The following is a 13,512-nucleotide window of genomic DNA, read 5'->3' as shown; positions in this document are numbered from 1 at the left end:
TAGGACAAGGTGGGGTCTATTAATCTTATCGATAAAAATAAAGTTATCGCAATTGTGATAGACGGTGCATCATCGGGTAAACAAGGCTGGACGGTAGCCTCGCCCCTAGGACTGCGATTTCTTGCAGTATCAAGCATTGCGACGAGGGCTTCAGCCACAACTTGCTCAGCTTCTATCTATCCTTGTTTGAGCCATCCTTTTTTCAAGATGGAGGAGTCAGAGTATAATGGCGCCATGCCGAAGCGCCGCAAGCTAAACAACACCCGCCATAACAATGCCGACCACGACCGTCTCCGAAATGGCCCTCGCGGCGGACGACAGCAAAGCTACCACGACCGCCAACGCACGCCCTCTCCGCCCCACGAAAACGAGGAAGAAGAACGAGCACTAGATCGCGACTGGTATGGGGGCGATGAAATGGGCGGCCACGTGTTTGGCGACGACTCACACAACCCGTTTGCCGACTACGATTCCTATGAGCTGCAAAAGACTGAGACGGCTATGGCCGAACGCATGTCTGGGCGCTACGATGCGCGAAAAGAGCAACGGCAGCGCGAGAATGATGCTTGGGAAACAAACCGAATGCTGGTCTCAGGAGTAGCACAGCGTCGTGACCTTGCTAACGACTTTGACGACGAGGAGACCATACGTGTGCATTTGCTTGTGCATGAGCTGCGCCCGCCTTTTCTTGATGGCCGGACGATCTTCACAAAGCAACTGGAGCCTGTGCCAGCTGTGCGTGACTACCAAAGCGACATGGCTGTTTTTAGCCGTAAGGGCAGTAAGGTCGTTAAGGAGGCGCGGCAACAACGTGAGCGCGAGCGGCAGGCACAAGCGGCAACGTCGATGGCAGGTACAACTTTGGGCATAATCATGGGCGTGAAAGACGAAGATGCAGATAGCGCACTGCCAATGGCAGACGAGGGGGACGGCAAGACATCGAATAATAACAAGTTCAGCCAGCATCTCAAGAAGTCGGATGGTGCGAGTAACTTTAGTCAGACAAAGACTCTGCGAGAGCAGCGGCAGTACCTTCCTGCTTTTGCAGTGCGCGAAGACTTGCTACGTGTTATCCGAGAAAACCAGGTCATTATCGTGGTTGGCGAGACGGGCTCTGGAAAGACGACGCAGCTGGCTCAGTTCTTGAACGAAGATGGCTATGCAAGCCAAGGCATGATTGGGTGTACACAACCTCGACGAGTAGCAGCAATGAGTGTGGCCAAGCGTGTGGCGGAGGAAATGGAGTGTCCTCTGGGGGGCACTGTTGGTTATGCCATCCGTTTCGAGGACTGTACTAGCAAAGACACGGTCATTAAGTACATGACTGACGGTGTGCTGCTCAGAGAATCGTTAAACGAGCCGGATCTAGATCGCTACTCGTGCGTGATCATGGATGAGGCTCACGAAAGAGCTCTGAACACGGATATCCTCATGGGTCTGTTCAAGAAGATCTTACAGAGGCGGCGCGATATCAAGCTCATTGTGACATCGGCTACCATGAACTCGAAGCGCTTTTCTGACTTTTTCGGCGGCGCTCCAGAATTCACAATCCCCGGCCGCACGTTTCCGGTTGATGTTCTATTCCATCGGTCGCCGGTGGAGGACTATGTGGACCAGGCAGTGAACCAGGTTCTTTCTATTCATGTTTCCATGGATGCTGGCGATATTCTTGTGTTCATGACAGGCCAAGAAGACATTGAGATTACTTGCGAATTAATTCAAAAACGATTAGATGCTCTCAATGACCCGCCTAAGCTGAGCATTCTGCCCATTTACAGTCAGATGCCTGCCGACCTCCAGGCCAAGATCTTTGACAAGGCAGCACCGGGGGTGCGCAAGTGTATCGTGGCTACCAACATTGCTGAGACTAGTTTGACTGTTGACGGCATCAAGTACGTAGTCGATAGTGGTTACTCAAAGATGAAGGTCTACAACCCCAAGATGGGCATGGACACGCTTCAGATCACGCCCATCTCGCAAGCCAATGCATCGCAGCGCTCGGGTCGTGCTGGCAGAACAGGCCCTGGAAAGGCCTTCCGCCTATTTACAGACAAGGCGTTCAAGGATGAGCTGTACATGCAAACGATTCCCGAGATCCAACGTACTAACCTGAGTAACACGGTTCTGATGCTGAAGTCGCTAGGCGTGAAGGACCTCCTGGACTTTGACTTTATGGACCCCCCGCCTCAAGAGACTATCACTACATCCATGTTCGATCTGTGGGCACTAGGTGCTCTAGACAACATGGGGGAACTAACGGACATTGGACGCAAAATGAGCGCATTCCCTATGGACCCGTCGCTATCCAAGCTCCTAATCACTTCGGTTGAGTACGGCTGCAGCGAGGAGATGATCACTATTGTCTCCATGCTCTCTGTGCCTAATGTCTTCTACCGTCCCAAAGAACGCCAGGATGAGGCCGACGCTCAACGTGAGAAGTTTTGGGTACACGAGTCTGACCATCTGACTTATCTCCAAGTCTACCTTGCTTGGCAGGCTAACAGGTTTTCCGAAGGCTGGTGCATTAAGCACTTTCTGCACGGAAAATCGTTGCGGCGAGCCAAAGAGATCCGTGACCAGTTGACCGATATTCTTAAAATGCAGAAGATGCCACTGTCAAGCTGTGGCATGGATTGGGACATTGTGCGCAAGTGCATCTGCTCCGGCTACTATCACCAGGCTGCGCGCTACAAGGGCTCTGGCGAGTATATTAATCTGCGTACCAATGTCGCTGTGCAGCTACATCCTACTAGCTCGCTCTACGCTGGTCACCCGCCCGACTACGTCGTGTACCACGAGCTAGTGCTTACATCAAAGGTCTACGTCTCAACAGTGACGGCTGTTGACCCCTATTGGCTAGCTGACCTGGGCGGCGTCTTCTACTCAGTTAAGGAGAAGGGATACTCGGCGCAGCAGAAAAAGACCACCGAGACCGAGTTCAACCGCAGGATGGAAATTGAGGCCCAAATGGCCCGCGACAAGAAGGCAGCCGAGGACAAGAAGCTAGCCGAGAAGTTGCGGGTCGAGAAGAAGACCGGGGCTGATCCCAGCTCTGGCTCGACGAAGAAAGTTGTGCAACGCGGAGCAGTACGCAAGCCGGTGGCTAAGAAGCGGTTTGGACGGCCACTCTGATGCTAATGTGTTATAATGTTGGATTCATTCATTTTTTTTCTTAGGCAAGCGACAGGATGTTTCTTTTGTGTTTCAAAAAGCGACTAAGATCTTTTAACGTTAATATCAAGCATTTGTCCATTATATTCTAGACAATACAAAAACCCCATCTTCATACACACATGACACCATACGGCATGATGCGATATGGAATCTAATGTACATTCACTGCATAATCGCTTCTCAAGTCTCTTTATAACAACTCCGCAATCATTGCCTCGAAGCCCTGCAGAAGATCGGCCTTTAGGTCTTCAAACGCCTCAACGCCGATGCTGAATCTTAGCAAAGTTGGAGGGGCGTGTTCATCCGACATGGACCGCCACTCCACCAAACTCTCCACACCGCCCAGACTAGTTGCATGCTGGAAGAAGGCCAGCTTGCTAGGCAATGTACGGGCTAATTTCTCGTCTTTGCAGATAACGGCAAAAACGGGGCCGAAGCCGTTCGGCATCTGCTCTACCAACCACGAGTTCTCGGGTCCTGTCTGCAGGCTAGCATGGTGCACACGCTGCACGACTTTGTTGACAGGCGATGCCGCATCGGCTGCAGCTGTTGCCAGCCACTGCACCAGCTGTGTGGCTGTAGCACTCTGGCGCAGTACCCGCAACTCCAGTGTGCGCACGGACCGTAGGCCTAGCCAGCCCTCTAGGCTGCCTAGCACGGAGCCGGTGACCATGCGGTCGGCACGGAGGCGGGACTCCCAGTTTTCGGCGGCCGGGATGCTAGCGCTGGCATGCTTAGGATTGACAGCTACCACGCCACACAGCAGATCAGAGTGGCCGCCAATGTACTTAGTGCCTGAGTGCATGACAAGGTCGGCATTGTACCGGAACGGGTCCTGTAGCGGCGGAGGCGCAAAGGTAGCGTCAACGGTTAAGTAGGCGCCGGTTCTCTTGGCCTTGGCAGCGTAGTAGGCTAAACTACGGGCTTCGCCCAAAGGGTTAAGCGGGGTCTCGACGTGGATCACATCACCGGGCTGCAGCTCCGCGTCATCACAGTCTAAAGGCACAGTTTTCAATCCGGTGAGACGTCCGAGTAGTTCAATCACGCCGTGGCAACCATGGTAGCCGTCAGTGATAGCAATGCGCTTCGGGTTTAGCAGAATCATCATGGCGTGGAAGCCAGCCAGTCCCGAGGCGTAGGTCACGGCCGGGCCATTCAAAATGGATGACAGCACGGCTTCGAGACGCGTGGTGTTGGGGTGGGAGTCACGTGAGTAGACGTGCGAGTCATGCGGGGCACTGGGCTGTTAGGCAAAGAGTTAGCTAGATGGTTTTAGGCCGGCGGGACGGCAAAGGCAGGCTTCTTACGTCAATGCTTGTCCACTGAGTCGGGTCTTTCGGGTCTGAGCCATAGCGGAAGGTTGTCGACACGTGGATGGCCGGGGCAACTGCACGATGAGCGCTGATACCATCGTCACTGTGGACGGCAAGGGTGGAGATAGAGGCGGCTGCCTTAAGGGCATTCTTGGAAGCGGAGGAAGCTTGAGGAGACATTTTTGCTTTGCGTGAAGGAAGAAAGATGAAGAAGACGAGCTGTAGGAGGAGAATTCAAAGGGACCGGCTATTCTTTATAATTCCGGCCAAGTTACTAGGAAGCTATACAAGACATTTGCAACATAGTATGATGCAATCAGACCTAGCTCAATCGATGCTGTAATCTGGGATGGGCCGGCAAACAGGATGAATAGGGTTATCCGTAGGATCCCTAATCGAAAATGACAAGTTCCTGAGTAGAACTTGTACTGCACAAGGCGTACATCGTTAATAAGGCGCGGAAAGCCCTAAGAGGGCTTACCAAGGGCGAAAAATGACTAGGGTTAAGGACCGGAAGTTGAGTGTCGTCCCGACTTTCCTAATACAGCGTGTGATGAGCCATTCCAGCGGGTTAGGCCCGAGAAAGTCGGCCTTCGAAGAGATCGCCACAGCGTCTATTTACTGTGTGGGATACTGTGTTTGCAAAATGGGTTAGGCACAATTACGTAATGGGTTGAGGACTTCAAGGGAAGCGTGCAGAGTGTTCAAGACATGACTAAAAATAGGGTAAAAAAAGATCAAAAACATCCTTACAGCTTGTTTCTATAGGTGCAACATGGGGAGAGTATAATAAAAGTAAGTTATGGAAGATAGATAGACAAGACAGAGAGATGGCAAGCAGATAGATGGTGAGATAGCGAAGACAAAGAACCCAAGAAGAGCAGAGCAGCAACAAAACAGCAATAATGGACCCCCAAAACAAGAAAGACAAACAAGAAATAAGGGAAAGAGAAAGTAAAAACCCAGAATAATCGCTTCAACAAGATGATAGACCCAAAACAAACAGGAAACGCTTGCAGCCAAGATGTGTATATGTATGTGAGTGAATTTGCGAATGAGTGAGTGAGTGAGCGTGTATGTAAGCAGCAGAGTCAAAGGACGGGGCGAAAAGAAACAAAAACAAAACACCCTTTACCAAATCCTTTCTTCTTCCCATGCTCTCTATATTTTAGAACCGCCAGCGAGGCTTTGTATCCTTTTGCTCTACCTTGCGCGCACCGGCACTCGTAGCCGTGCGTGAAGCTGAAAACATGCTTGGTGTATTGCGGCCGTCAGCGCTTCCTGCACGACTGCGCAACTGTGAGGTCGGCACAGGCAAAACACTAGACCGACGAGAGTTAAACGCCAGTGAACTAGCAGGCCGTGTGGGTGGCGAGCTCGTGTCTCTCACACTGTTGCCCCCCGTGCGTGGCTGGTATGAGGCCCTGCGCATTTCTTTACCTCCATTAGTGGTCGAGGCCGTAGTCGCTGTGGACTGGCTGGCTAACGTGCCAGTGCGCGATGGGGCACGGGTCTTAGGCAGAACCGCCTGTTGAATATACGGGCCAGGGACGGCGTTGTTGATGCGATCGCGGAACGAAAGGCGGGACTGGCTATTTCTAGTAGGGGTGTCACCAGGCGCAGGCGATGCAGCAGTAGAACGCGGAGACATGGAGAAGCTGCGCATTTTAGGCAGCCGTGAAGCAGACCCAGAGCCGGGTGTGAGTGTAGAAACAGGGCGGTTGGCACCGGGGGTTACAGACATCGGTCGCTTCGCGTAGGGGCTTGGCGTAGTCAGGGTCAAAGGCACAAAATTGTGGCCTGTGTCAATGTTTTTGGTGTTGGTTGAGGCATTCCACTTTGGTCGCAGATCAGATTTTGACGGGGCGCGAGAAAGTCTTGAGGTGCTAGGCTTGGTTGTCGGGTTGGTATTTGGAGTGACGGGCGCATAGAGGCGGTCTTGAGCTGCCTTGCGACCAGCACTAAGCTGTGAACTAGGAGACGGTAAAAGAGAGTTGCGATGTGACTGTTGACCAGTCGTTCCACCACGAGCACGCTTTCCATTAGATCCAGGAGTTCTAGGCCGGAATCCAAGGGAAGAGATGAAGACAGAGGATGGTGGCGAGCTGCTAGGGGTTTCATGTCTGCTGCCACCAGTTGAGGTATAGTCACTAGATAGCAGGCTAGAAATAGAGTCGCGTAATTGCTGGCCCTTGGAGTCGGACTGCACTTCCTCGAGCTGTAAATCCATTTCAGCCATGGTGCGCTTAAGGCTAGCCCACTTAGTTTGCGTCTCAGAATGAAGACATAGAATCTCTCCATTGACAGTAAGGCGGTCCTTAACGCCCTTGTCGATTATTGACAAGACACGCTCGATAGCAGGGCCGTAATGCATCTTCTTGGCCTCGTAGCTTTCAATCTTTTTCGTCATGAGGGGGGGGTTGGTCAAATGGCAGCCGGTGTCAATCGCCTCCTGGAGCTTGTCGACAGACCTATGCACCGACTCGTACATCTTCTCGGCTTGGCGGCCAGCATTGCGAAACACCGAGACCCATCTATCCTCGCCAAGCTCCTTACGGAGACACTCGGCGTCCTTTTCAAGCTTTTTGTAGCCGCCATCAAGAGCTGTACGTCGCATCTCCAGCTCATCGCAGGCAGTAGGGAACGACTTTTTGGCGCGGTTCTCGAATACAGACAACCTCATAGGCAGAAAGTCTAGGGATGCACGTAATGGTTGCATACGGGCAAACAACGCAAGCAGAGACGAGTCATCAAGGGCAAAGGAGGCGCCTGGAGACTCAGGACTTGTAGAATCGGAAGAAAGGGGTTGTGTGCGCGAATTGGCAGGTACTTCTTCCACAATAGTCTCGAGATCACCAATATCCACGTTTTCGTTGGCGGAGACCATGGACTTATGGCGGCGCTCTTCCATTTCAAAAACAAGACGGCTAAGCTCGTCCATTTCACCCTGAATATCACCCAGAACATTGTTCCACAATTCTTCCCACTCCATAGCAATCTCAACCTGCTCCTTAGCCGTGTTCAAAGATTTGCGGATCTTCATCCACTCTTCCAAGATGTGCTCCATCTGCACAACAGCCTTATTGAGGTCATTGGTAGAGACATCGCCAATATCCGAGCGCTTTTGCAGATCTTCGATAGCAGAAACATAAATGTTTATCAGGTCCTCGAATCGCACAATCGCCTTTTCCACCTCGTCGAGGCCCTCTCGTCCACCGGCTGCAGCCCACTCGACATCATCATCGCTGTCAAGGCCATCGATAACATCTGAGGCTTTAGCAATCCATCCTCTTATTTGCTCCGCGGCATTGATAAGAGCGTTATTCGCGGCGTGTGCTGTAGGAATGGCAGCAACTTTGTTGGAGAGCGAATCTGCGTCAGGTAGTTGGAGAGAAGTGAGTTGGGCCAGCTGATTGGCGAAAGAAGCACGTGACAGTGTGTATATGGAGCCAGCTCGACCATGGCGTGGCACAAAATACTCTGATCCAAGACCAACTGAGCTGTCGACTGCTAATACAGTAGGCGGTGGTGTATCTTTGGGTGGCGGCGGTGGTGGTATCTCCGTTGAGTCTTGTGTATCTAAGGTTAGAGAATGGGGGGAAGAAGCTGGGACACGCTCATCTGCGCGCTCCTGCAGAGTGCCAGTGTGATCCTTAGCGTCATTCCCGTAGACATCATCGGAAGGAATTTGATTGCTAGCGTCCATGTTCAAAACAGGCGGTGTGTGGGCTTTAAGCAGAGTAGTAGAGCTGAGAGGTGGCGTGGTGTGAATTTCTGGCAGACAGGCAGAGTTCAGAGGCAACAGTGTCTGGATTTCGGGTAAACAAAAGGAGGTAGATGGCGAAGTGGTTATTGAGGCAGTATCGGAAAGTGCCGGAAGGTTTGGCGATGAAGCTGATCGAAGGTCCTGGAGGGAGGTCGAGAAGACAGCAAAAGCAGAGGGAGACTGCGGAGGAACAAGGAAGTTGGACGAGACAGATGAGGGAGAGGATAGGCCTATATTAAAGTCGTCGTTTGTCGGGCTTGACAGCAAGGCCGAGCTGTTATCAGAAACCGAGCGAGGTGATCTCAGCGACTCGAACGAGGCGGAGCGAGAAATGGTATTGGCGATTGCGGCGGAAATATCGCGAACAGTGCCCTTCCACGGACGAGCGCGACGCGCAATAGTAGGCGCGGGACCGGTAGCTGAAGAGCTAGCCTGATGGTTCTCGTCTAGTTGGCGGGCCTGGTGCTGGACCAGACCGCCGGCGCGGTCTAAGATTACCGATGTCGTTGTAGCGGGAGGGGATGCTTTTGACGTAGCGGAGGCAAAGCCCAGAGCCTTGAGGCGAGCAGCAAGACCAGGAGATGGCTTGCGGGTGGATTGGACAGTGGCCGGCTGGGCGAGAGACGGTGATGAAGTTGAGTGAGCAAGAGACTGTGGACGAGGGGTTTGCTTTGCTTTCGCGGCAGACGGTGATCGTGATCTGAAAACGCGAGAGGCAAGTGAGGGCTTGGGTGGAGGATGATGGGGCGAAGACAGTGGAGATGAAAGGTGTTGAGAAGGCTGGAGAGACTGGACGTGAGGCTGGCACTGAGGCTGAAATTGAGGCTCAGATAATGTATGTGCTAGCGATACCGCTGGCGGTGATTGTGATTGTGATTGTGACTGCGGTTGTGCTGATGAATAGGGCTCTGATGAAGAGACAAAGTCGAGATTGTGGCTGTCTGGATGATCCAAAAGAGGCAGATGAACAACGCCGTGACTTGTCAGAGTGGAGAAATCAATATCAAAGTCGAAATGGTTGTTGGCTTTGTTAGCGTCAGGATGGACTGTTATTTCAGGCAGCGGTTTTGAGGAGGCGGTCGAGCCTGGAGATAATGGAGTGATAGTAGCACTGGGAGAGCTGGATACAGAGACAGAGGCAGCGGTCGAAGCAAAATCGCGGGCAACAGGTAAAGACAGGTAGCCAAACGAAACAGCATCCAAGGGCTCGCGGTCTGATTCGGCGGCTGAGGCGAACGATGCAGAAGCAGATGAAATGCCAATGGTGGAATCTAGAGACGATGTTGACGAATTGGCGAGAGCACTGCAGTACGTGTAGGCGTGATGGTTCTCGTGGCTGCACACCGTGGCTGTTGGTGTTGTGATGGCATTGCTGATGTTGTGAGCAGTGGGCGTCAGTGTTTTGTCCCCGTTTGTACAGGCGGGACCATCGCTGTAGCAAACACTATAGTTACAGGGCCTATCGTGAGAGCCTGCGCCTGCTACAGTGGACGTTGCGTCGGATTGGGCCGCCATAGTGTCTGTTCTTTCCAAGGCTAGGCTGATGGAATCTTGGTGTTTTAGGGGATATGACTGGGGATTGGGCAAGGGTGCAGGATACAGCGAGTAGGAACGCTAAAAAGGCCCTGTAAGCCTGCAAGGTTCCGGTACTAGGTCCCCTGTAGCACACAGACAAGCAGGAGCAGAAGAGAGGAGCCGATCTGGGTGGGAGCTTGGGCTTTTGGTCGATGAAAAGAGATGAATGTGATCCTCTTCAGGCTGAGAAGAAAGTGAATGAGATGAAAAGACGACGATTGTCTCCTCTAGCCGACGGCTGACAAGTCGATAGCGGATGGAAGGAGGGCAGGACCAAGTAGATCTTGTGACCATGTGAACGGCGCGCGAATGAGAGGTGATCTGGGGATGACAACGAGGCAAAGTTCAAGAGGGAGCGAAGAATCGGATTTATTTTAGTTGGACAAGGGAGGGCGAGGAGAGAAAAGCCCGGAAAAAGAGAGAGAGAGATAAGGATAGTATGTGTGGACAATGCCGAATAAGGACTGAAGACGCTTCGAATTGGAGGTTGACGGAGGAACAACGAGGCGAAGACGAAGGATAAGGTGGCGATACAGAAAAGAAGAACAAGATAGAAATCTGACGAGGGAGCGACTTCAAGAACACTGAGTGGGAAAGAGAGTGACTGCGTGAGTACCTGCATGTATATCTCGATAAGATGGAGGAATGAGGGTTTCTTCTCTACACGCTGTAACAAATTGGAAACAAGCACAATACCAGTAGCTAGAGAGCAGAAACGTCTTCGTCAGGCTCTGTCGAGCACGGTCAGTCGGAAGGAGAAACAGAATATCAGCAGCAACAGACAAGCGAGCAACAGCGGCCAGAACGCTCTGCTCCTAGGTTCTTTCTGGGGCTTAACTTGAATATTTATCAGAATCAGAAAAAGGAGAAGCAAGAGGGTCAATAACAAGTTGCAAATGAAGAGAAAAGGTTGCAAAAAGGCGTCACTTGTACCACTAGCATATAAGCCCTGTCTCGCTCCAAAGAAGGGAGACGTGAGCTGCCAACAAACACAAGACAGCAGACAAACAAGCCCGTTTTTGCCTTTTTTATTAGATCTAGAGACAATTGGTCGCGGAAGGGAGGCAAATGAGAGAGAGAGAGAGAGAGGGAAGGGCAACCCGGAAAACCAAGGGCGTGTCCGTCCTGGGCTACGTACAAAAGGATCAAGAACCAGTGAGTGTCTCTCGCTCTCTTTTATTTTCCGTATTGGTGATATTATTTCTGACTTCATCTCACAATGTAGCAGCGACCCCACAAGTAACGGCTAGGCTGAGATTGATATATATACATCTAATTTATTCGCTCTGGGCTAGGGAGAAGTGCAACCACAGGCTCCAGCACAGGGACGGCGCAGTGCGTATAGCACAGCGTGAGTATAATAACACAGGGCACCAAGGAGCACAATAGCAGAAACAGTGCACAAATGAACAAGGTGAAGATGGGCTGTCTAAGTGCCCCTTCCTAGGGGTCCAGGGAAAAGGGACACACGCACACGCACAAACACACGCACACACACACACATGCACACACACACACACACACACACGCAAAGGGGATGCCAGAGGGAAGGTCAGAGGGGAAAGGAGACAGGAGATGCAAACAAACCCTCTGAGACAGCAGCTGCAAACAGTAGCAGAATCAAGACGCACGACACCACGGCATTCATCGTCAAGCCAAGCCGGTCTTTCTTCTCCTGACCTAACCTGGTGCTCTCCTCCTCCTCTCAACCCTTTTCCAACCTTGTTCTTTTCGCAATGCGCTGCTACTGTTGCTGTGGCTTTTGCTGCAGCATGCATGCAATGAAAATCCTGTCATCGGCTCTTCATCCAATCTTCGGGTGATGTCATATGATAGTAAGGAGGGGAAAAGGGGCGACAGTGACTTTTAATAGCACATACAAGTTGTGCAGAGGGTTAGGGTTAGGACATACACGTGATACAATGCACACAGCGGTGCGTGCATAACTCGGGGTGCGGGTGGTTGCACTCTGTGTGCTTTCTTTTTGCGGCTCATATGCTTGACGTGCGAAAAAGCAAACATTGACATGCAGGTTGACTGATGCACATCCCTTATTAGCCAAGAGGAATAAAATGAAAAAGATGAAAAAAAGTCCAAGGATACCAAGGGGAGGCTTTGTTGGCCAGGATTGTAAGAAGCTGGGACTCTCAAGCTAAATTTGTGCCTGGCCTAGACTGTATTTGGAAGCCAATAATAGCACCTTGCAAGAAGAGGTTAATAGTCTGCAGCCAGCAGCATGCGTTATAGTGCTCCCATCGCATGGTAGTGGTGTAGTGAGCAGGTGATAACTTGTCCTGGGGGTCCTCGTTAAGCTGCGTGAAATTGCGCTTAACAGCCGATCAGAAAGTCGTGTGGACGAGGAGGACTTGGTCTTGGTGAGACAAGCAAAGAATGGAAAGGGAGAGAGAGCAATATACACAGGGACAAGGCCCCTCCCAAGACACACCTCAAGGGAGGATAGGCGTGATGTGGTGCGATATATTGTAGAGGCTGCTCTCCCTACATGTCCCAAAGCCCCAAGATCGCAAAAGAAAAAAAAAGCCGGACAGCTCGAGGCTAGCAGAGCCATAGAGCCATAGAGCCACAGAGCTATAGAACCATGGAACCATGGAACCATGGAACCGCGGGTCCTCGACGAGAACGACAGAAGAAGCTTGTGCCGGCATCAAGTCTGTGTGCTTTTGTTGTTCCTGTCTCTGTCTCTGCGCCTGTGCTATGTTTTGGTTCGATCCTCTTCTCTCGCTATGGCCTGCATATAATTAGAGCAGCAACTGAAGCTTGACTGCGATTGGATTGACCTTGCAGGGCCTCTTGGAACAGCACCAGGACGACCAGGCCCTGCTTGACGAGCCCTGTCTAGCATGCTTTAGTGGGTGTCTCAGCCGGGTTAGTGCAGAGGCTGGCTGCTTTCAGTGGCCTAGCCCATGCGCTCTAGGCTATAAAGCCCTAAGGCTACAGCAGCGACACCTCGACCTCTCACGTGCAGCCAGCATCTCAGACTCTGGCCTGGCTGGACCTGTGACAGATTTCCAAACATCTTGCTTGATATTCATCTTCATGCTTGCAGGGGGCTTTGTTTACTTTTCTATTTTCTTCAAAAGTGATTTTATTTTGATTGAAAATTTCCCCTGATTTTTTGGAGTTTTTTTTGGAGCACATACGGAAAGCACCTTATTGCTAAGCACAGGTATCATCATCTATCTCTATTACCAAGAGAAAACGAAAAGGCCCGTTAGCCTCAAGCCTCGTTCACGTCAACAATAACAGCCAGTTTTCACAAGCTTTGCGGCTTTCCAGCCTTGCCTCTGTTTGTTTACTTCACCATCCTCTGCAAACCAAATATCCACCCCCTCCTTTCCATCTGCATCCCACGGCACACGCCCCCTCTTCTTTTCTCCCCTTTGCCCTCGTCCTCGCTGTCTCCCCCCCCCCCCCCCCCCTTCGCCTAGATACCCTCTGTATCCCCTGGCCGACCGACAGACCAATCTAAATCGAACCAGAGAACACTCGAAACACTTGGACTCCCCTCCCCTCCCCAACATTCCCCCCATCCCATACCATTCCCCCATCCCCCCCCCCATCCCGCCCTCTCTCTGTCTTTGCCTCTCTCCTGCTTCAGAAACAAAACAAGGGAAGCCCACGCAGCTCTTCTACCAAAACGAACCTTCCACTTCTGTCTTGGTC

General features: G+C 51.7%; 3 protein-coding genes across 3 annotated transcripts; 1 reads left to right on the top strand and 2 right to left on the bottom strand.

Annotated features, from left to right (window-relative positions):
* Positions 1 to 207: 207 nt before the first annotated feature.
* HOO65_020591 (Pre-mRNA-splicing factor ATP-dependent RNA helicase prp16) lies at positions 208 to 3,132 on the top strand (the record flags this gene model as incomplete). The annotated part of the gene is made up of 1 exon (XM_071000107.1): positions 208 to 3,132. The coding sequence occupies one exon, from the start codon at positions 208 to 210 to the stop codon at positions 3,130 to 3,132; it is 2,925 nt and encodes a 974-aa protein (XP_070861229.1).
* A 232-nt stretch (positions 3,133 to 3,364) lies between these two features.
* Positions 3,365 to 4,667, bottom strand: HOO65_020590 (cystathionine beta-lyase; the record flags this gene model as incomplete). Its single annotated transcript, XM_071006817.1, has 2 exons — positions 3,365 to 4,417; positions 4,482 to 4,667. The coding sequence occupies 2 exons, from the start codon at positions 4,665 to 4,667 to the stop codon at positions 3,365 to 3,367; spliced, it is 1,239 nt and encodes a 412-aa protein (XP_070861228.1).
* Positions 4,668 to 5,655: 988 nt separating this feature from the next.
* On the bottom strand, positions 5,656 to 9,768 carry HOO65_020589 (cortical protein KAR9; the record flags this gene model as incomplete). Its single annotated transcript, XM_071000106.1, has 1 exon — positions 5,656 to 9,768. The coding sequence occupies one exon, from the start codon at positions 9,766 to 9,768 to the stop codon at positions 5,656 to 5,658; it is 4,113 nt and encodes a 1,370-aa protein (XP_070861227.1).
* Positions 9,769 to 13,512: the final 3,744 nt, after the last annotated feature.

This window comes from Ceratocystis lukuohia (assembly GCF_044167205.1).
Source record: "Ceratocystis lukuohia strain C4212 chromosome Unknown Supercontig2_pilon, whole genome shotgun sequence".
Lineage (NCBI taxonomy): Eukaryota > Fungi > Ascomycota > Sordariomycetes > Microascales > Ceratocystidaceae > Ceratocystis > Ceratocystis lukuohia.
Note: the sequence above shows the minus strand (reverse complement) of the source record. Positions and strands in the feature narration are given on the sequence as shown.